We start from the raw sequence: 21,160 nt of genomic DNA, 5'->3' as shown, positions 1-21,160 counted from the left end.
GGGAAAGGCTTCCCCAGAATGCCATTTCAGGCCCTGCTGCTGTTCAGGGCCTTCATAAGAGTTCAAAACATCAAAGGCTAGCAAGGTTGCTTGCTATGGGCCTTGTGTCAGCATTGATATGCAGGTTTCACACAGGAAGCAAATAACTTTGCAAAAATGGTTCTGTAACCTGGAGTCCATCCTGCGGTAGGTACCTTGTGTACCTCACTGAGGTTTACTCTGTCTTTAAAGCGATGAATCTTACAGGTCTTCACCAATTAGGTAACTGAGTCACTCTAATGCTTAGGAAATTTTCCAAAGGTGTGTTGGAATGGGATTAAGTGACTGCACACCTGAGCGTAATTCACTAACAGATATTAATGTGATTTTGAAGTCAGAAAAGGCAGTTTGGTGTAATTAATTATTCTCTTTCTTGGAGTAGTTTGTTTACCAGTCTGCAAACATTTTAAGAGAACTGCACCTGATAATCTGACCACTGCTTGATTTATGGAGAGATAAGATCTCCAGACTGCATCCTTTGAAGATCACCTAAAAGCCAAAGGTTGGCTCGCAACTGGATAAACTGGCATGTTAACTGAGATACAGCAGTTAATGTACAATTGTGATTGGTTGCTGGTGAGGCAACATGCTGTGGAAATACATGGTGACTTTGCACTGAAGAACATGCATGGTTACTTGATTAACAGCATATTGTGAAATGGTTAATGTGGCACAGGAGAGAGATAACTGTTTAAACCATCATGGCACTGACACAAACCCCACAGAGACACAGATTCTGAAACAATTAAGTTGGTCAAAATTTATGGTACTTAAAGGCAAATCAAAATTGGGAGTCAAAAGGGATAGAGATAACTGAAGGCACACGAGAGGTAATACTTTGCAACAATAGCCTAAGGGATGGAAAAGTTTGAAAAGGAACACTGAGAACATCTTTAATATCCACCTTTCTATTGAGGCTTTATCTGCATATGATTTATATCATGATAGTCTGTTAAGTCAAAAACAATGCTAACTGCAAAGAAAGTACTGAAACAGAAATGATGTTTTAAAAATTGTGTGATGTGAAAGCCAAAGCACTAATTTAAACTGTAAGACTCTGGCAGTGCAATTGGCAGTATAAATAGACTCAGGAGCAAGAACTACATTAAAGAATATACTAACAAAGTATGATATCTGGAACAAGTAAAGCGAGGGCAGAAAACTGATTTAGAGTCAGAGAGAACAAAGGAGAAGTTGAACTATCCAAAGGGCCATGTTGCTGAAGCAAACAACATTTGTCACAGAATTCTAGACAATTATTGTAAGGTTACCATTCAATGAGTGGCCCAAACTGCAGAAGAGAAAGGACAAGTAATAAATGAAATATAAAATGTATTTTTGAAAGGAACAAGGTTATAACACTGGGAATTGGTCATTTTCAGGCAAGATCAAAGAGGAGGAGCATAGAAACCTGAGAGAATCCTTGGAGAACAGATTAAGGATAAGAAGTGGAAGAGGAATAGGACAATGAGTTTGATGCGAGATGCAACATATTATACAGATTGGGATTATGAATTCATCCTTTCTCAGATGATAAAATATCAGAGCAGGATGGAAGGCTATCAGAGTTATAGAATCAGATTGAACTTCTGCAGTGAGAGTGACCCAGGCCTCTGTGATTATATAAGTACTGCTCAGGCTTACTCAGTGATGCAGAATCTTGAGGAAGCCAGGTGTTGAAGGAATAACTTGACTAAAGATTTGAAGGATGCATTGGGGAACATCAAGAGAAGCTTTCCAGTGTCCCCAAAGAGAGATGGGGGCAATATGTATTCAAGAAGTCCCTAGTTTCTTCCAAACTGTGTGCCTGATCACTGCTATGAGGCAGAGGAATCAAGTCACATTATCAAGTGATTTACTTGGATGAGTTGTCAAGTACAAAAAGTGGGATTACATTTCCGAAAAAGGGCACAGGTTTAAGGTGAGAGTGGAGAAATTTCAAAGAGATCGGAGGGGCAATTTTTCCCACACACAGCGTGGTGGGTATATTAAATAAACTGCCGGAGGAAGTGATAGAGGCAAGTACAATTACAGTGTTTAAAAGGCATTTGAACAGGTAAATTGATTGGAAATGAGTTACGGGATACAGGCCTAATGCAAGCAAAATGACGTTAGCGCAGATAGGCATCTTGGTTGTATGGATGATTTGGGTCAAAGGGCCCGTACCTGTGCTGCACAACTCTAAGATTCTATGACTCTACAAGAAACAGCATGGGGTTTGAATATTGGAGCAATCTCTAACAATAGGGCAAGGCCTGCTTCAGTATTCCTTAAAGATCATGTCCCTATTTGGGCTTACATTTTTGAATCAGTTAGAGCAGCGATGTCTTCAAGCAAGCTGGTGTTCCAGGAGTTGTCAATCTTGTAAAAAGTGAATCTGTCACATTGGTGAGCACTGGCCATCCCAATCCAGGATGCCCACATTCAAAGGCATAATATTCTTTCTACTGGCTGTTGGTGGTATATAATAGTGAACGATGCCCCAGCCCAGCATGGCACAACCAGCTGAAGCAGGGCTTGCCAAAATGTCTTCAAGAATGCCTCCCAAATCTGTAACCTCTAATACTATCTCACTTCCAAGTCACACATTATCCAAGCTTGGACACATGGTAGGCTCCATTTCTTCAAGAATATTTTGGATGTTGAATCCTTCAGTGACTAAATGATCTGCGCTTCTTGCAATATCTTCTCCTTCATGCCAGGTGAAAAGGAGCCTATGATTCAGTTTGCGAATCTGCCCTGATCATTTTTCTGTACATGTTGCACTCAAGATGCCAGCAGTACAGTCTCCCATTTGATGCACGGATGATTCGTAAAAAGGTAAAAGATCACTTTCTTTTGTTTTAATGTTTATTTAAAAATAAATACATAAATTATTCCACAACAAGAAATCTGGTTTGTCATTTCCTTGAGATTATATTGGCTTCATTATTCTGATGATTTTATTGCATCACTGCACACCACCTTATTAAAGGAACAGTATAGCAAAGTAGCTGGGAAAGGTGATATACTGAAGCAGAGATATTTTGTTGTGTAGCTGTTGTTAGAGATAAATATTCCAGAGAGACCATATTTTTTCAATGTGTAAATTATTCTGAGCACACTTTAAATTCTCACAATCTTTCTTTCATTGGTTAAGACTTCTACAATAATCACCTAGGAGGGAGTTAAGCATTCGTTCATAAATGCCATTGCTACAATTCCAAGGCCTAAATGCTTAACTCTTGTAATAAAACGACAGTAGGCTTGAACTTGCTGAGTGCTGATGCACATACCATGAGTGCTCTCACCAATTCAGACCTGTCAGCTTGAACTTGCTGAACAAAAGGGTCCAAATGCCTTATTGTTGAAGCCCTAACTGAAAGAATGTCCAATGACGTACATGAAACATCACCTAGGGTGTCTTGGCAGAGGAACAAGACTCTTCCCTAAAGCTCATAAGAACTATTGATAGAGGCGAGAAGAGTTCAAAAATGTCTGCAACATTGCAAAGCTTCTAAATACCTCTAAAATGTAAAAGAATAAAGATTATAACAATTTTGAAAAAATGTAAAACTGATGCAGATATTTGGAAGGCTTTTTTTTAAACAAAAAATATAAATGCTTAGAAGTCATTTTCACAATGGTTGTAAAAATATTAATAAAAAAGAAAGTTGGATCGACTGCAGTAGAGCAATTCTATACACAGTTCTGGCTATCTGTGTGCTTATATGGAAGTACCTTTACTTTTTAGTGGAACTTGTATCTTCTCTAGCACATTTTGCAGCATGAGCTCTCCCAAATGATATCAACATTATTGCAACATACAAAAACTCACCTGCAGCAAGATTATTAACTTCACTGGTCTGAAAATTACTAATTCTTATTACCATACAGAACAACCGGGTTTGTTAAATGTGTTTCTCCTGAAAGAGACAACACTCAAACTGAATTCATTGTCCTCGCTGAAATCTATGACCCCCCCATAGTTTAAAATAACAACCTCAGGTGCATATTTTAAATGTTTTGCCCGTGATAGTCAGGAACATGGTCACCCTCAGCTCCTGAGCCTCAGGACCATTCTAGGCTGATGCTGCTGATCTCTGCCACTTCTCACAGTTTTCTGCTCAGTGCTGTGTTATGTTCATCACCTGGGCTCCAGACTTAAAGGGACTTCATCAACTTTTCCATCAGTACATAGGATCAGGCAAAATAAGCACGGGGATTTGCCTAAATTGCAGGCTTCCCCAAAGTGCAGGCACACATATTCTTCCAGACACCTCTCTGGCAATTTTCTGCACTGAACAACTGACCATGAGCCAGAGAATGCCTCTTTATCACTATCTCCTGTTTCACATCATTACTGAATCCATTTATTCATTGGTAACAATCCTCTGTTGATGGAAGATGGAAGGCCCTTAGACTGTAAAGGGCCTGCAGTGCTATGGCGTAACAACTGCATGAATTTGCAATTCATCAATAGGGAATGCTGTGCTGTCAATTTTAAGTATGGCGTTTTAACCTGGCATTTCTGTGCGTGAGCTGCTTGCCTGGATGAATGTTGCTTCAGCAACACTCAAGCCAAAGCAATCTGCTTAGTTGGTACTCCAGCCATCACACTAGGCATTCCTTTTCTTCACCATTAGCACACAGTATGTAACATCTATAAACTTCACTGTTTCCTCCTTAGGCTACCACAGTAGCACCTCTCAAAACAACAAATACTATCATTAAGATAAACAATGACAGAAAGGTACCACCTTCTTCTTCAGCACTCCCTCAGCACCAAGGATGATTTGCTCCCACTCCAGTCATGTGGTTTCTGAGATGAGGCCAAGGTGGGGCCCACACACTCTTCCACAGATGGGGTAGCAGGTGCCTGATGGGGGTAGGTCAGTGAGTAATTTATGAGGTGGTGTGCTGTTTCCACTGCTTACGCATGGCTTCAATGCGCTCCTAATGCATAGCCTCAGATTCTCAATGCCACCCCAAATGCACTTTCTCCATTTTAAGCAGTGATGGGCCAGAGGTGGTAGGGATGTTGCATTTTTTCCCCAGAGGCTTTGAGCACATCCTTTTTCTCTGTCCACCTGGTAATCTCTCTCTTGGAAGAGAGTGCCCATTTCAGGAATCTGACATCAGGCGTGCAAACAACATGACCTGCCCAACATACCATCCTCCCTTCTCACGCTGCACATGTAGCCCATGTTCCAAGATCCCTGGTTCCGGCTGCAACATGGCACAGTCCCCAGACCCTGCTGTTGACCACGTACCTGGCCCATGTTCCAAATCCCCTGGCCCACATTCCTTCATTGTCGCTGAGTCCAACTCCAGTAGTAACTTCTCCAGCAGCACCTTGGGAGCACCTTCATCAGAATGACAGTAACAGTTCAGGAATACTGCTTACCATCACCTTCTCAAGAGCAAACCATGGATGGGTAATAAGTACTAGCCCTGCCAGTGAAGTCCAGATTCTGAAATATATATCTGTGGAAAAATTCACTCATTATGCGACTTCCACAGTGTTAGTGTAACTCACGAGTAGCATTTATTTTGCAACATATTCTAAAACACAAGGTGAAGCTGAATTTGAACTCTTAAATGGGTGCACAGTGGCAGCAGCTAGTAGGGCCATTGCCTCACAGTGCCAGAGACCTAGGTTCAATTCTGACCACAGGTACTGTGTGAAGTTTGCATGTTCTTCCTCTGATCCTGTGGGTTTCCTCCGAGTGCTCCAGTTTCCTCCCACATCCCAAAGACGTGCCCGTTGGTAGGCTAATTGGCCATCGTAAATTGCTCCTAGTGTGTAGGTGAGTGGTAGAATCTGGGGGGAGCTATTGAGAATGCGGAGAGAATAAAAAAAATGAGATTACTGTGGGATTAGTCTGAGCAGGTGGTTGATGGTTGGTGTAGACTTGGTGGGCTGAAGGGCCTGTTTCAGGACTGTATATTTTCATGACTCTAAATAGGTTTATGAAATGGTCTTAAAAATGTGTACTTACAAAAAGAAAATATATAGGACAAATACATGATTTGTGAGTCATAACTTTAGTGATGAAAGGCAGAACCTTTTCTTCAGTGAAGTTGAGTTAAGTGAACATAGCTTTGGGGGAACTAGAAAAAGCAGTGGAGACACATGAAACTGTACACGTTGGAATCTGGAGCAACAAACAATCTGCTGGAGGAACTCAGCGGGTCAAGCAGCACCAACCCGCTGAGTTCCCCCAGCAACTTGTTTGTTGCTCTGGAAAAAGCAGGCCTCCTTGAAAAATTAGCATGTTAGTGTAGAGGGAGTTGTTAGAAGTTGTGAGTGTAAACTGCACTGTACCATGGAATGCTGCCAAGCCAAGGGAAAATGAATTTTAACATTTTAAACAAACATTTTTCTTATGTTATTGATACAATGAACAAAAAAATGCCTTGTTTATTCATGGGATAGGTGTACATGATTCAAAATAACATCAAGTGGTCAGAAAGTTCAGTTGCCATTGACGACGGGCTTCACTAATGGTTTGGACAGATCTTGTATTGGGGTGTGAAATTTCAATTAGTGACTCGATGACCATCTCCAAGCATTTAAATTGTGTTTTTATCCTGCACTCTGGCAAAAATTTAACTATTTATTTCACTTCCACATGGATGTCCAAGTTTAGGTGGTGGCTTGACTCCTCTGATGGAATTGAAGAAAGGACCATTGAGTATCAGTATCAGTTTAGTCCAGTGCCCAATAAGATATGGGAGTCAGGGATATGTCACATTCAGCTTATTGGAAACGTGCATGTTGGCTGTGATGTGCAAGGAGAAAAAAAGTGAATAAACAATATTTCAGCTTCTGTGACATGCCAGAGAAACAGGCTTACCACTGTAAATTCTAATGTTTCTCATCCAGCAGGCGGACAGCCGTGTTTGTATCCATAGACTCCAAAGGTGATCGAAGAAGTTTTCAAACATGGGGCCTGAAGAACCCATAGACGTGGCAGTTACAGATGAGGTGATGTGGTCTGGAGTAGGAATGAGGACTTCCTCATTCAGAGGGAGTAGAGAACTGGCACATTGGCTAAGGAGGGCAGACCTTGTCACTTCTATCCTCACGTTGTGCTTTGAAGTTTGGTGGCGCACTTTCACAGTCACGTGCCTCAGCTATGCATCTCCATCAGCCACACGACCTGCAATAAGACTTAATGCAGGGTTTTGACCCAAAACATCGACAATTCCTTTTCTCCCACAGATGCTGCTCAACCCGCTGAGTTCCTCCAGCAGATTGTTTGTTGCTTCAGATTCCAGCATCTGCAGTCACTTGTGTCTGCATCTCCATCTCCTGGCAAGCTACTATCCACAGTGCCAGTAGGCCAAGGTATGGCTGGAGTAGTGTGGGGACCAGTAACTGTCACAGCAGATGCAACCAATCCCCAGCGAGACAGTGACTTACTTTCTGTGAGGAATTTTTACTTCTTACAGAGGTGAAGTAATTAATAAATGAAACCAGTCTCATGTACTTTGAATGTACTATCTCCATTAGACGAGAGTTAGGAATTCCTGCCAGTTTTATTTCCAGTCAGTATACCCTTTGGCGTGGGAACATTTCTACCCAGTACATGAACATCAGGTCCATTAGCAAGAGTGTGAATAGCCCTAGTCAGGCACTCCTAACAGTCCCACCCAGCAAGCACTGCTGTGGTGCTGGTGACAGAGATAATACATCTCCCCATAGTGCTTGCATTTCCCCAGGTAGTCAAACTATTGCGAAGGTCCAGGGCGAGCAGTTGTACCTGTGTGTAACACACACTCAAGCACTTGCACACTAGCTCTGAGATTGCTACTGACGGTCACAGAGAAATGTACATGTGACAAGAGGGACGAGTCTTGGTAATGGGGAAAAGGCAATGGCCAGGAGGTAGGTGTATTGGAGGCTGTTGGATTCCATCTTCCATTGTCTCCAGCTTTCAGCTGCATCTCAGTGTCCCTCAGGTTGTGTGGAAAGGGTAGGTTGTCAATTTTTGGAATTCTAGTGTAATTTATGATTTTAGTTTTTTAAAATCAATATTGGTCCTAATAATTTTAAATTATAGCCCAAATGCATTTCAACTATTTGCAAAAAACAGCCAATCATAATCATAATTTTACCCATTACCTCACTGCCCCAATGGCCCAACCCAGGGAACCCCACCTTAAATGAAGCACCAATTTTCCCTTTATTTCCAGTCATCCCTCAATTGCGAGCCCACCCCACTTGTGACTTACCAGAGTGAAAATACACTGTATTCACAAGATTTGCACATATATAAAAAATTGTATATTTATATGATGCCATTCTCGGTATATGCTACATTATTCCATTTGCTTATGGGATTTGGATTATATTAGCATAATGTTATTTTTTTCCTTAACGGAGGTTTCATCATCCACTGCCGGCAGGGCCATAAATGGTGGCTTTTCCCATATAGCCTTTGTGCTGACCAAGCTTCAGCACATTCTTTAACAAGCAGTACAGTAGTTGTACTGTGCCAATCTGCGATATCCTGCCATGGACAACGTCTTGCACTGCAAGACCAGCAAATTTCAGGCAGAGCTGAAAGTGTCTTTTTACCAGATCGATGACATTCTGGTAGTGGTTGGTGTTTGTTTCACTGTGCGTATCTGGGCACATCCCGTAGATTACAGAGTGCTGTGTTAAGCAGTTGTTCAGGATTAACCTCAATAAATACCAATGCATCTTGTTTCAGACCTCAGGAGATGGATGAAGGTTTGATTCCAACTGCCACCATCTCAAGGGCTGTGTGCAGCATTAGGAGACTCTGGCTGTGCATGAAGGATCTGACAGAAAGGCCCTTCTTACCACCAGCCAAGCATAGTTATCCCAACTGAAATCTACCATCTTCTGCAGCTACCTCCAAGCAGGGCAAGGCCACAATGCTAGTAGCTATCAATGAGACCATGACTACTGACTTAATACATGGGTTCTTTCTCATCAGGAGCTAGAGATATTTGCAACAACTTGCCATTTTCTGTCTACTGTTGCTTAAGGGACATCACTAGCATTCTCTCTATTCAAAGAGAGCCAACCATTTTTATTCCCTTCTGCTAGAGTCCAACAGGTGGAGGGAGCACGTGGTTTTGCCAGGATTGCTGGCCTTCCCATGTGCAGGGTGCCATTGATGAGCACACATCACTTTGGAGGTGTGTATGCCAATTTTGCCCCACACCACAATCAAAATAGATTCCCCCAATATCCATTTGGTATGACCACTGGCAGTAAATCACGCAGGTCAATGCCTGCATTTTGGTTACAATCATGACATTTTCATTCTGCACTATATCCTTACTATACGAAGCAGAGCAAATCAAAGGTGTCCTGTGAGCTACAAGGACTATGAACATGCCTACAATGAAAACCCCTTTGCTACATGAGGTCTGATAGAGCAAACTATTGACAGATTTTATTTAATGAGGGAAGGGTATTGGGGATAGAGATCTGGGGGAAGTAAATTGAATAGATGTACAAGAATACCACAAACTAATTACATGACATACAAGGTTTCTAGGGCTAAATTACATGGAATGTACAACATAGAAGTAGGTCAGTCAGCAGAACTGGTCCATATAGCATGCCTACTCCATACAAGCCTCTAATGACCCCTTATCCTCTTGTTCCATTCATTTTTCTGTGACTCCCCCCAAGGAAAGTGAAAAACACCACTTAAGTGCAACAGGAGATGTACAAGATGATAAGGGGCATAGATCCAGTGGACAGTCAGAGACTTTTTCCCAGTGCAACAATGGCTAATGCAAGGGTACGTAATTTTAAGGTGATTGGAGGATGGTATAAGGGGGATGTCAGGGGTAAGTTTTCTACACAGAGAGTGGTGGGTGCGTGGAACACACTGCCTGCAGAGGTTGTGGGGGCAGATACATTAGTGACATTTAAGAGACTCTTAGACACATGAATGACATAAAAATAGGGGGTTATGTGGGAGGGAAGAGTTAGATAGATCTTAGAGCAGGATAAAATGTTGGCACAACATTGTGGGCCGAAGGGCCTGTGCTGTGCTGTAGTGTTCTATGTTCAAACAATCTGCTGGAGGATCTCAGCAGGTCAAACAGTATCTGTGGAAGGAAAGGAATTGTCAACATTTTGGGTTGAAACCTTGCATCAGGTTCTAGCATCTGCAGTCTCTTGTGTCACCACTTAAGTGCAACTTGTTTGTGCACCTAGAATACATACTGGGAAACATATCGTTGGTTTTGTTATGTTCCAGAAACACAAAAGGATTAACATTATATAATCAGCCATAATATTACTCATTGCAACAAGAAGTGTCATAACATTGGTAGTTATGGTGACAAACAAGCAATGAAAACATCATAACCTGTCACGGATATATTCGAATCTTTGCATTACCAAGTATCTTTTATAAAGTATCCAGCTTTAACTTTAGATTTATATTACCTTAATACTTTCATAGTTTAATGTTTGGAGCGATTTAAAGCAAAAATTACAGCACGCTTTCTCTCCTTTTAGTTAGCTGAATTTTAATTATTGGATGCATACAGAGCATATTTAATTACTGGGTGCATACAGAGTAGTTTTGCAAGAACCAGCTCAGGTTAATCAATGGTAACCAGAACTGCTGCACTCACCTTTGAATGCGTTGGCCGCACATCCTCCACTAACCCGCGACAGCTGGCGTCACCTAGCAACCGCCAGCCATTCGGAAGCCACCGCATAGAAACAAAGCCTTAAAAGGAGGCGGTTAACTGAGTAAACGAGCGCTATTTATAAACTATTTATATGTATAAGTTTAAAGCATTCTACGCTGAGCAATCGCTGCAAGTCCAAGGCCCGTGAATTAAACAGCAGACGCTGCTTTTGGAGCCCCTCGAATGACGCTGTGGAAGGACGGGGCGCAACGCACGTCGGGAATTGTAGTCATCACCGGCCGCAGGATGAGGCGTGAGGAACGTTGACGTCGACGCCGCAGGACTACAGTTACCAGCGTGCTCCGCGGAGACGCAGGAGCGGAGAGGAAAGCCAGTCGGGGCGATCGAACAGGTCGCCGGTGAACTAAGTAAGCGGCGGATCCTGCGCGCCGCTCGGGCCTCCGGCAGCGGCCGCCCTGCTCGCGGTGAAAATCGGAGCATCCTCCTGCCCTCACCCCACGCCTCCCCTCCCAGTGAGGCCGATGTTGGGCCTAGTGGTTGGGTACATCTGTCAGTGACAGGCACGCACAATCACAGTATGTTACAGAGCATTGGTCTGACCCTGCTGGTCTTGGTCGCCACTCTCCTCTGTGTCCTGCTCTTCATGCTGTTCGGTGAGTAGTACACGCCCTAGAGGGGCTCCTTCTCCTCCTCTGCAAAGAGGAGACCCGACTGGAGGAATGACTGGTTTAGTTAGACACAGATTTAGAAATTGGGACCCAATTTTGTTTAAATATTCAGAGTACGTAGGATCTGTAAGTATGGCGCATAATTTTAAGAGCTATGGAGAAAGAGACGACTAGATCATTGAGACCATGGCTACTGACTTTAATGCATGGGTTCTTTCTTGTCTCGAATTGGAGATATTTGCAGTGGTTGGCTGTCTTTGGAGAGGGAATGTTAGTGATCTCCCTTGAGCAGTAGTGCATGGCAAACATCAAGTTGTTGCAAATACCTCCAGTTCCAGACAAGAAAGAATCCATGCATTATAAAGTTAGTAGTCATGGCATAGATTTGGTTGGCTGAATGGCCTTTTCTGAACTGTAACAATTTCTTGATTCTAAGTAAATGCATTGATAGGCAAGTGGTATTTTACCAGCATAAAATTCAGGCATCTCTGCACAAATACCCTATGTAATATGCCAGGGTGTTTGCTTTTGACAATTTCCAGTTATCTATGTCTAAATGTACTTTACTGAAGTTGCAAATGTAAGTTTCACTTGTATTATAAAACTAGTTAAAACCTGGACAACACATTGATGTGTTTCATGGAGATATGATTTTGACAAATGATTCCAAGCCAAAGTATATGATGGATTACCAAAAGTTTGGTTGGGGAGATGGGTTTAATGATGAATCTTAAAAGAGGTGGAAAGTTTGAGGATTTTCAAGAGGGAATTCCAGATCATGAGGACTATATGACTGAAGATGAACCCTGTTTTGCTTGGTTGTGTATAGTGCCAATGCACACTCAGATCTACTGGACAAAAACAAGAAATGGGCAAGAATACATTAAAAGTAGCACTGTGTCATTCTATACATGTGCACAAAAAAGTGATCTATGCAGTTCTGCTCAAGGGCTACTGGGAAAAATCACAGTTCCCATGTCACTTCTGTGCTGACCACTGGGAAGTGAGTAGGTGCTTAAAGAACTCTGATAAGGCTGCTGTAGAGGTAAGGGAAACATGGAGGAGAGTGGAACTGGTACTGTCCAGTGTGCCTGTACACAATTGGACTGGTCCAGTCGGCTCCCATGCCATGAGAGTCCCAAACCATTGCAAACTGGAGGCTGGTCAGGGCACTAGGGACTGCAACATGCTGGTTTGAATTGATTTTCTTTTACAGAAGTCTGTGTGTATATAAAAAAAAATTACAATCGGTGAAGTGCATCATTTTGAAAAGTGAAGCTGGTAAGTGCTCTGTGTCTGATGTTCTTGTGAAGTGCAGATCCTTTCATTGCTATCTTATTGCCAGACCCTTCATGAATGTACTCACAGTTCTTCTGTGAGTCATCAGCAAAGGTGGTAGGTTACACCCAATCCTCACAAGAAAAAAATTCCAACTTCTACCAGCAATGGAGGAAATGTGCTCTGGACAACATGTAACATTAGATGCAGGACTAATGGGCATATGTCGGTTTTGGTAGGTGAGTCATGCAAGGTGTGTCAGGGGCAATTTCCTGATGGTCTTAATTTGAGCAGCAAATGATCATTCTGGGGATCTAATGCAAGGAAAATTTCTTTTATGCATGATTTGAACATATTTTTGTAAATGTGTGTGGATGGATTCAATTAGTAGGTCTTTAACAAATCCAAGCTTCTTCAAGGCAATTAATTTTGTTCTTGGAAATGTTTTTCAGCAGTTTTCCCACTATTGACATTGGACTGAATGGCTTATTGTTATCATGCTTTTCCCACTCTCCTTTTGTGAACAGCATTTACAATTCTTATTTTTCTGGCATCATGCTGACGTTCAAGGAGGATTAGAGATTCTGCTCAGAGTTTAAACTACTGTATCTCCATCTTTCATAGAACAATTACAGCACAATTCAGGCCCTTTGGCCCACAAAGCTGTGCCAAACATGTCCCTACCCTAGAAATTACTAGGCTTACCCATAGCCCTCTATTTTACTCAGCTCCATGTACCTATCTAACAGTCTCTTGAAAGACCCTATCGTATCAGCCTCCACCACCGTTTCCGGCAGCCCATTCCACGCACTCACTACTCTCTGAGTAAAAAAACTTACCCCTGACATCTCCTCTATATCTACTCCCCAGCACCTTCAACCTTTCCTTCCTTGGTAATCTAGGATACGCAGCAGATGACTTGGAGGGTGGGGGAGGATGCAACAGGAAGTGCTATTGTCTCACAGCTTCAGTGTTCTGGGTTTGATCCTGCCTGTTTGAAGTTTGCATGTTTTCTCTGTGACCACATGAATTTCTGTTGGGTCGTCTGGTTTCCTCCCAGATGTCAAAGACATGCTGGTGGGTAGGTTAATTGCCTCTGTAGGTGGGTGGTAAGAGAACTGGGGGGGGGGCATGAGAGAAAGAATGGGTTACAGGAAATGGGTGGGAAAAGGGATTGATGCCATTTCTGAGAGATGGCAAGATTCAATAAGCTGAATGACCTATGTTTTGAAGGAATATGAGAAATATAATTAGTGACTAAGCATTGACAACAAAACAATTCCGAAACCAATGGATGAAATCAAAGATCTGCGCATCTAGCTGTGAATGGAGGTGGGTGCACAGACGTGGAGTCTGAGTAAGCATCTTGTTTCAGCAAGTTGGTTGAAACCCAACTCATGAATACAAAAGACAAAGATGAAGTGCTTGCAGCCCTCTTCAGCAGAAGCATCAAATGAATATTTTTTATGACATAGAAGGAGGCCATTTGGCCCAGCTAGCAGAGTAATCCGATTCCTCCACTAATTTTTTTTCCTCTGTAAACTATACTCCCCACATTCCCATTAACTCCTCCCAGATTCTACCACTTAACTATGTACTGGGGAAAATCTGCAGTAGCCAATTAGCTTATCAACCCGCATGTCTTTGAGATAGGAAATTGGAGCACTCGGGAAACTTGCCCTGTCAGAGGGAGAATGTGCAAACTCCACAAACGCAGCACCACAGGTCAGAATTGAATATGGATTGCTAGAGCTGTGATGCACTAGCTCTACCATTGTGCATCCTTGGCCTCAAGATGGGGTCTATCCATACTGTCATAGATGTCAGCCATTACCCAATTTAATTCATTCCATACACCTAAGAGAAAAGGCCATTTAATCCATTGCCTGTTCTGGCATTCAGTGAGCTATTTCCAAAAGCTTGCCTTTGCGCCATACCAATTTATACTTCTAGTTAGTTTCAGCTACTGTTCTTGTGTCTAGAGGGAACAATTGATCTAACATTAATTGCAATTTGAGGAAGATATTTAATAACTTCAGCCACTCTGTGTCTAAAAGTGTGTCCTAACTTCACTCTGATTTGCCAGAAATTGAAAGTAGATGGTGTCCCTAGTGCTAAACTTGCGAATTAGTAGGAATGGTTTTTCTGTCAGGGCCATCAGTTTCTTGTAAGTACTTCAATCTGGTCCTTATTTAATCTTGCAAATTTCAGGGAATACCACCCTAGTTTGTTGACCTGAAAAATTGACTCTGCTTCCATCTGCACAGAGGCTGTCCGACCTATTGAGTATTTCCTGCATTTTGTATTTTATTTCTTTGTATAGATGTAAAATTTTTGCTCCTTTGTTCCATTTCTCCAGATATAAGGGCTAGCATTCAGTGAGCCTTTTTGATGCTTATCCTTGACAATTTAATGATCTGTACACACGTTTATGAACCCTCTGAGTCTCTTCAACCTCTATTGCTTTTATTATCATTACTGAGTAAGTAATTAATCAGCACATTTGCATTTTCAGCATATTTGCATTTTCTTGTTTAAATCTTCAGTATCACTGTTAGCAGTTTTTAAAGGGTCAATATTACTCCTGAGCAATCTTTTTCCTAATATATTTGCCATTGTCATTATGCTGGGATGGTCTTTATTCTTGAAAAGGTAGAAAGAACACTTCACCTGTTGGATGAAATTTGCTTCTGCAAAATCCGCAATTATCATAGCCACTGTGCTTGGAGATACTGCTTGTATCATAAATTATCATGATTTTTAACTGTGCCTTAATACACTGGTTGCAGAAAATGCAATGGGCCCTGACAACATCCCACTTGCGATGCTGGAGCCCATACTGTACAATACCATACTGTGATCCAAGCTACTCCGTTACACCTGTTGCTAGATAGAAAATTCTTAGCTGTGGTTTAAATACAAAAAGCGGGACAAATCTCATCTGACCAATGATTGCTCCATCACTCTCCTCTCACACATCAATCATATCACTGTCTTGAAAATGAATGGCTTTCTGTTGCTTTCCAGGTTGGTATGTGGTATGGCAGCTATTCTTGTCCAAGTTCAAATTCCTTCGTGAACTCGTAGGTGATACCAGCTCACTCCAGGGAGACAGTGAGCCATCGGAGAATGTAAGCATAGGAGAATTGCCACCTACACCTCCAGGGCATAGACCTAAATCAGCACGTCTACGGAGGCCACCAACTGAAGGCACCACATAGAAAACCAAATTGGAGCATTGTTCCAGTCATTTGGAATCACTTATTGGCATTTAAGCACGACTTCAGTCTGTGATTGACATGGTGTGCTTTTATTTAATTGGTTGACTTGCTAAAAATATAATTTCTCATATGGAGAAATTTACGATCGCTTGGGTCACACAGAAATGCATAATGCTTATTTAATTTATCAATGTAGGGTCATCTATTTCTCTCCCATTGCTGAATGAATCAATTTATAATTAATTGGTAGGTCACTCAGTCCTGGCTGCAGGAGTCATGAATCAAATTGTGCTACCAACTTTACTCTAATTCTATTGAATATGATTCCACTTTGTGAATTACTGTGTTAAGTACTAAAGATGGTTTATGTTGTGAAGTAGCATTTTTTTAAGATGTGTATCATTTGAACTTTGCTTTAGGTGCTTCTAATATTTTTAACTTTTCACAATTATGAAGAAACACATTGAACATGTTTACATAACAGTTATTTAATTTTCTGCTGCAACTTCCTTATTTTAACATGTCAATTGAAACAACCTAACTTGCTTTCATTGAAATGGTTAAGAACATAAGACCTGCCTAAACTACCATTTTCTTTTATATATTAAAAAAAGTTACTATAAACAATCAGGAGAGAAATGTGGGATTTCAGTTTTCCCAAAAACTGACAGAGGACTAGAAATGGGTCTGTGCTGCTAAAAGATTATTAAAGGGCTGTACACCAACAACTATTTTAATTGTGTGCCAACTGCTGCTGGGTTCCATAGCACCTGGCCTGATGCCCAAGGCCTCGAGTGCTACTGTTTGTTCAATGGACACTTCCTTTCACCTCCTGCAGAGGGTGATGGCAACGAGATCAGAGCACTGGTGAGGTGGAGGGTAGGCTCTTCCAAATGTGCCCAATGGTGCATAACCTCAGAAATGCATGACTTAATTTCCTGGGCAAAACTCCAAAGGGTTAATTTAGAGGGAATAATGTAATCCTTTGTGTGACTGACCAGGAAATTGCATCAGGCACACAAGGCTGTAGCATCACTGGAATTGCCAGGACAAGTTTCCAGAATTGCATTATTTCACTTGGATTTTGGCTGTGGTCACGCTCCATCCTGAAATTAAGTGATTTTTATTCACTTAGAACTGCAGAAAGCAGAGCTATCTGTCTGAATTTCTAGGCCATTGTTTATTATTAGCATCCCTTTTGGTTTCATTGATTGTGATTAATTTATAGATTCCAAAAATTTTGCTTTATTCATCCATTTTGACAAAATCTGCCATTGCATTTTCCCAGCTTCTAAATGCCATGAAAATTTGTAAATAATAGAGTTTCATAATAATCATGAAGGATACAGATTGAGATGTGCTTATTTGCTTTGGCTGAACATTGTGGTGGGTTAAGGGATTGTCCTTTTCACCTGTTTGCCCAAATTCCAGGCAGATTTCTAGAGTGACAATCACATCTGTGTGTCAACAGCAAACTTTGTCTAACAGCTGGAATTAAAGTTGTGGAAAAACAGAAACGTTTTGTATCGGAAAGGTAACTTTTTTTTTACTGAGTTAAAGGTGTATTATTGAAGTAGAGTGCCTATGCTCTGCAGTAACTGACTTAGAAATGCTTGATGCTACTTCAAGCTGTCAATGAATCCATTCCACAGCAATAATGTTCCTTTTGTTATGAATGGGGGAACTTATTTTCCTCCTCCCTCTGCCCCTTTCCCCCATCTCCTTAATTTAAACAAAAATGTTGGAACTGCTGTCTTGTTCATTGTTCAGTTGCAGCTTTGGGTGGGCTGTCCTTGTAGCCTGTGTTTGAAAAAACATGATGCAAAAAAAAGATGTAAACTGGGATAGGGAAGGAAGTAAGGGAGAGATAGAAGCAACTGATTTCAAAATGTGAAAATAAGACAGGTCTGGCTAATAGTTGATTTTTCCCATCAATTTTGCAGTACTTCAAGCTTGTCAATGCTTTTTGTGGCAAGACTATATTGGATGGTGTTTGTCTTTGTTTTGCATACTATATGGTCTTTCAATACATCCACAGAGTACCTCTGAAGGATCATGGCAGGAAACTTTATTTTCTAAATGGACTGCAGCAAAATGCACTGTTCTTTTATTTGGCATTTTAATTTTTTATTTTAAGGGAAGTTCATTGATATTGGGTATCTCGGATGATGTAGTTTAAACATTTGTAGAGACTTTATGGTAAGAAGAGGAATTTAGAAGTGTACATTAGTAATCATATGAGCATGATACAAAAAAATGTACATTAATATTACTAGCCTCATTCACCTAAACCTCTATGGCTTTGACACAATAAATCAATCCATGCTTCTGGCTCTTTACTATGCCACAGTTGTATCATGGTCCTTTTGCTATTTTTCCAACAAAGCTAGTACTTTATTGCCTGTGGATCCCACTCCAACTATCCTCTATGGTACATCTCTTGCACAGCCATATAAAAGTTCCATTCAAGTAATCTTATCTGTGATTCTTTGTCCCTCTGCCCCAATTTCTGCATTATCTCTGATTTGTCCAAAGCTCAGTTCTCTCCCTTCTGTCTTCCATGTGGATGGTGCTCCTTGGTAACATTAGTGCAGGGTCAGAGGAGACTCATGATACTGCAAATGCTGGAATCTGGAGCAACGTTCTGCTGGAAGAATTCAGCAGGTCAAATAGCATCTGTGGGAGGAAAGGAATTGTCGAAACCTGTACGTGATGCAGGGTTTTGACCTGAATTGTCGACGTTTTGAGTTGAAACCTGTACATGATGCAGGGTTTCGACCCAAAGTGTCATCAATTCCTTTCATCCCATAGGTGTTGCTTGACCCACTGAGTTCTTCCAGCATATTGTTTCTTAGCACAGGATCAATTCCCACAGATGTAGGTCACCCAACTTTTCTTTCTCCTGTCAACTGTCAAGCCCAAAGGTGCTACTATGCTGTTTGAAAGAAAAAACAATATACAAACATGGAGACGAGGTTCTGCTGATGCTGGAATCTGGAGCAATACACAAAATGCTGGAGGAACTCAGCAGTTCAGACAGTATCTATGGAGGGAAATAAACAGTCAACGTTTTGGGTCGAGACCCTTCATTTGTCCTGCTGCATTACCAAAATCCATCTTGACAATTTTGTCACCTTTAAGCTTGATCCCACTAACTCATTCCAAAACTCTACCCTGTGTAAATTCTGTCTTTTGCTAATTTTTTCAGTTCTTGAATTTAATGCCACATTCGTATCACTTTCATCCACCCATGATTCATTGACTTTAAAATTAGCCTTGCTCCTCCATACCTGGATAGTATAGGTAATTTTTACAATCCAGTCCTTTTTACTCTTCGGACTCTATGTATTCCACACACATTCTTCCCCCCCCCCCCCCCCCCCCCCCCCACTTTGCTAGTCTACCACAGCTATCTGCCTCTGCTCTCTACAACTTGCTGCCTAACCTCTTCTGCATTAGTGCATCACTTCCCACATTCAGAACATACTTCAACCATCACCCTGTATTCTTCCTGTTTGTCCTTTCTGAGGTGCTTTTCATTGTTGGAAAGGCTCCACAAAAGTGATTGTTCCTTATTTGAATGCACACTACTTTTAGTTTCAGGAGATACTTAGCCAATATTTACAGGGACAATGTTAATGGCCAGAAGAATTATAAGTTGAGGGATGCAAGGGTTCTGCTGAATTTAACACTAGAGCCCTATTATAATTTTCTAGTCCTATGGCCTAGTTAATTGACATGCTCTCTGACCACTTTAGGAAAACCAGTAGAAGGCTGTAACTGTGGACTCCTGGGAATTGGGCAGGAGGGGCTGTGGGGAGGGTAATATGGATGGAGCACAAAATTGGGAGTTATGGAGAAGATGCTGGTGAGAGAGATTTGGGGCCAGATGGGGGAAAAGTGCCTGTGATGATGACAGGTAAGAGAAACCACAATTGGCTGTGGGGCTGTAATAAACCCTCCACATTTTTTTGAGGCTAGAAGCTACTATGTCCCTTTTCATAGCTGCATTTACAGAGCCTGAGGAACCCAATGTGGCACCTGTTAAATTTAAATCTGGCTCCCAGTTTAAATATGTTAACAAAATATCCTGTCCCTCATACCTGCAGTGATTTAAGAATTTGTTTGCCACTTTTAAATTCTATGCCCTGCTCCTGTCTGTCATGAAGGTATATTATCAAAGTCAAATATTTAGAAGGTGAAAATCTGCTGATTTTTCCCCAACTGTTATTTGTATAATTAAAGAGGCTACCTCAAACTCTATAAATGGTAGGTGCTTGTAGTTTCATGGAAGTAACTTTATATTTTAAAAAAACGTTTATTATAAATACAGAGTGAACTGCCACTTTGTATTAAGTTACAAATATAATGGTTACAGTGCAAAATTAGATGTTTTGAATTAGTTTCTGGTTATATTTGAATCTTAGTTTGAATCCATGTTACACTTAAGTTATTAGAATGCAAGTTGGACTGTTTATTTGACTGAAGGAATGCTTTCACAGTTGTATGGTCATGTTCACATAGTATTATAGATAGAAGTCATTTAACAATGCATTTGAGTGTTAATAACGTCCTTGGTATGTTTTCTGTTTCTTAAACTGACTGTTGTGTAGAAACAATGAAATAAAATGGAAAAGAAAGTTTTCATTGTCTTTTTCTTCTTTTTTCCTTTTGTATCTTCAACTGTCCTTCCCATACCCTCTGAAGAATCCCCTGCATTTTTTTGAAGCAGTGCAATGTTTCTTTCTGTAGTTATCAATTTAAAAAAAAATCCTGATCATTTATTACCTTCTATGCAATTACTAGTTTCATTTCTCATTTACATCAACCCTGGAGTGTCTAATGCATTATTCATCATTTGCATTTAATAATTGAATTATTTGTGAGTAAGAATGTTTGTACATTTTTGTTTACAACTTTCCTGCCATTAATGTATCTTTAACTTCACCAATACCAATGCACCAGTTCCTAATCACAACAAGATTGCAATGCCTGAAAATAAAAAAAAAACCTGCAAATGCTGTAAATCTGAAATAAAAACAAAATGCAAGGGAAAACTCAGCAGGTCAGGCAGCATCTGTGGAAGTAGAAAGAGTGAATGAGTCTTTGTCAGAAATGGGAAAGAGAATTACATATTGGTTTTCAGTAAGAGAAGGTGGGGGAGGAATGTGTAGAACAAAGGGAATCCCTTTGATGGCTTAATGGGGGCAGTTACCAGAATGTTTAATATTGACTATTTCTGTTTCCACAAATGCTGCCTGACCTTCTAGATTATAATGCCCTCCTCTGCTGATTTTATTTTTGTATATATAACCC

At 41.0% G+C, this 21,160-nt stretch overlaps 1 protein-coding gene and 1 long non-coding RNA gene across 2 annotated transcripts in view; one reads left to right on the top strand and one right to left on the bottom strand.

Moving 5' to 3' along the window:
* LOC127570671 (uncharacterized) overlaps nucleotides 1–10,865 on the bottom strand; it is a 28,248-nt gene extending 17,383 nt beyond the window's left edge. The window contains exons 1-2 of the long non-coding RNA XR_007956375.1: nucleotides 10,657–10,865; nucleotides 5,292–5,384 (exon numbers count right to left, since the gene is read on the bottom strand). This is a non-coding gene — a long non-coding RNA (uncharacterized LOC127570671). The remainder of the gene's footprint in view (nucleotides 1–5,291; nucleotides 5,385–10,656) is intronic.
* Nucleotides 10,866–10,993: 128 nt separating this feature from the next.
* Nucleotides 10,994–20,487, top strand: smim13 (small integral membrane protein 13). The gene is made up of 2 exons (XM_052016027.1): nucleotides 10,994–11,330; nucleotides 15,651–20,487. Exons 1-2 carry the CDS (start codon nucleotides 11,255–11,257, stop codon nucleotides 15,842–15,844), a joined length of 270 nt encoding a protein of 89 aa, XP_051871987.1. The 5' UTR covers nucleotides 10,994–11,254; the 3' UTR covers nucleotides 15,845–20,487.
* Nucleotides 20,488–21,160: the final 673 nt, after the last annotated feature.

The sequence above is a fragment of the Pristis pectinata genome, chromosome 5 (genome assembly GCF_009764475.1).
Source record: "Pristis pectinata isolate sPriPec2 chromosome 5, sPriPec2.1.pri, whole genome shotgun sequence".
Taxonomy (NCBI): domain Eukaryota; kingdom Metazoa; phylum Chordata; class Chondrichthyes; order Rhinopristiformes; family Pristidae; genus Pristis; species Pristis pectinata.
Note: the sequence above shows the minus strand (reverse complement) of the source record. Positions and strands in the feature narration are given on the sequence as shown.

Coding starts and splice junctions, on each gene's coding strand:
- smim13 (XM_052016027.1), top strand. CDS start 11,255: ATGTTACAGAGCATTGGTCTGACCCTGCTGGTCTTGGTCGCCACTCTC. Junction 11,331..15,650: donor CCTGCTCTTCATGCTGTTCG/GTGAGTAGTACA, acceptor GTTGCTTTCCAG/GTTGGTATGTGGTATGGCAG.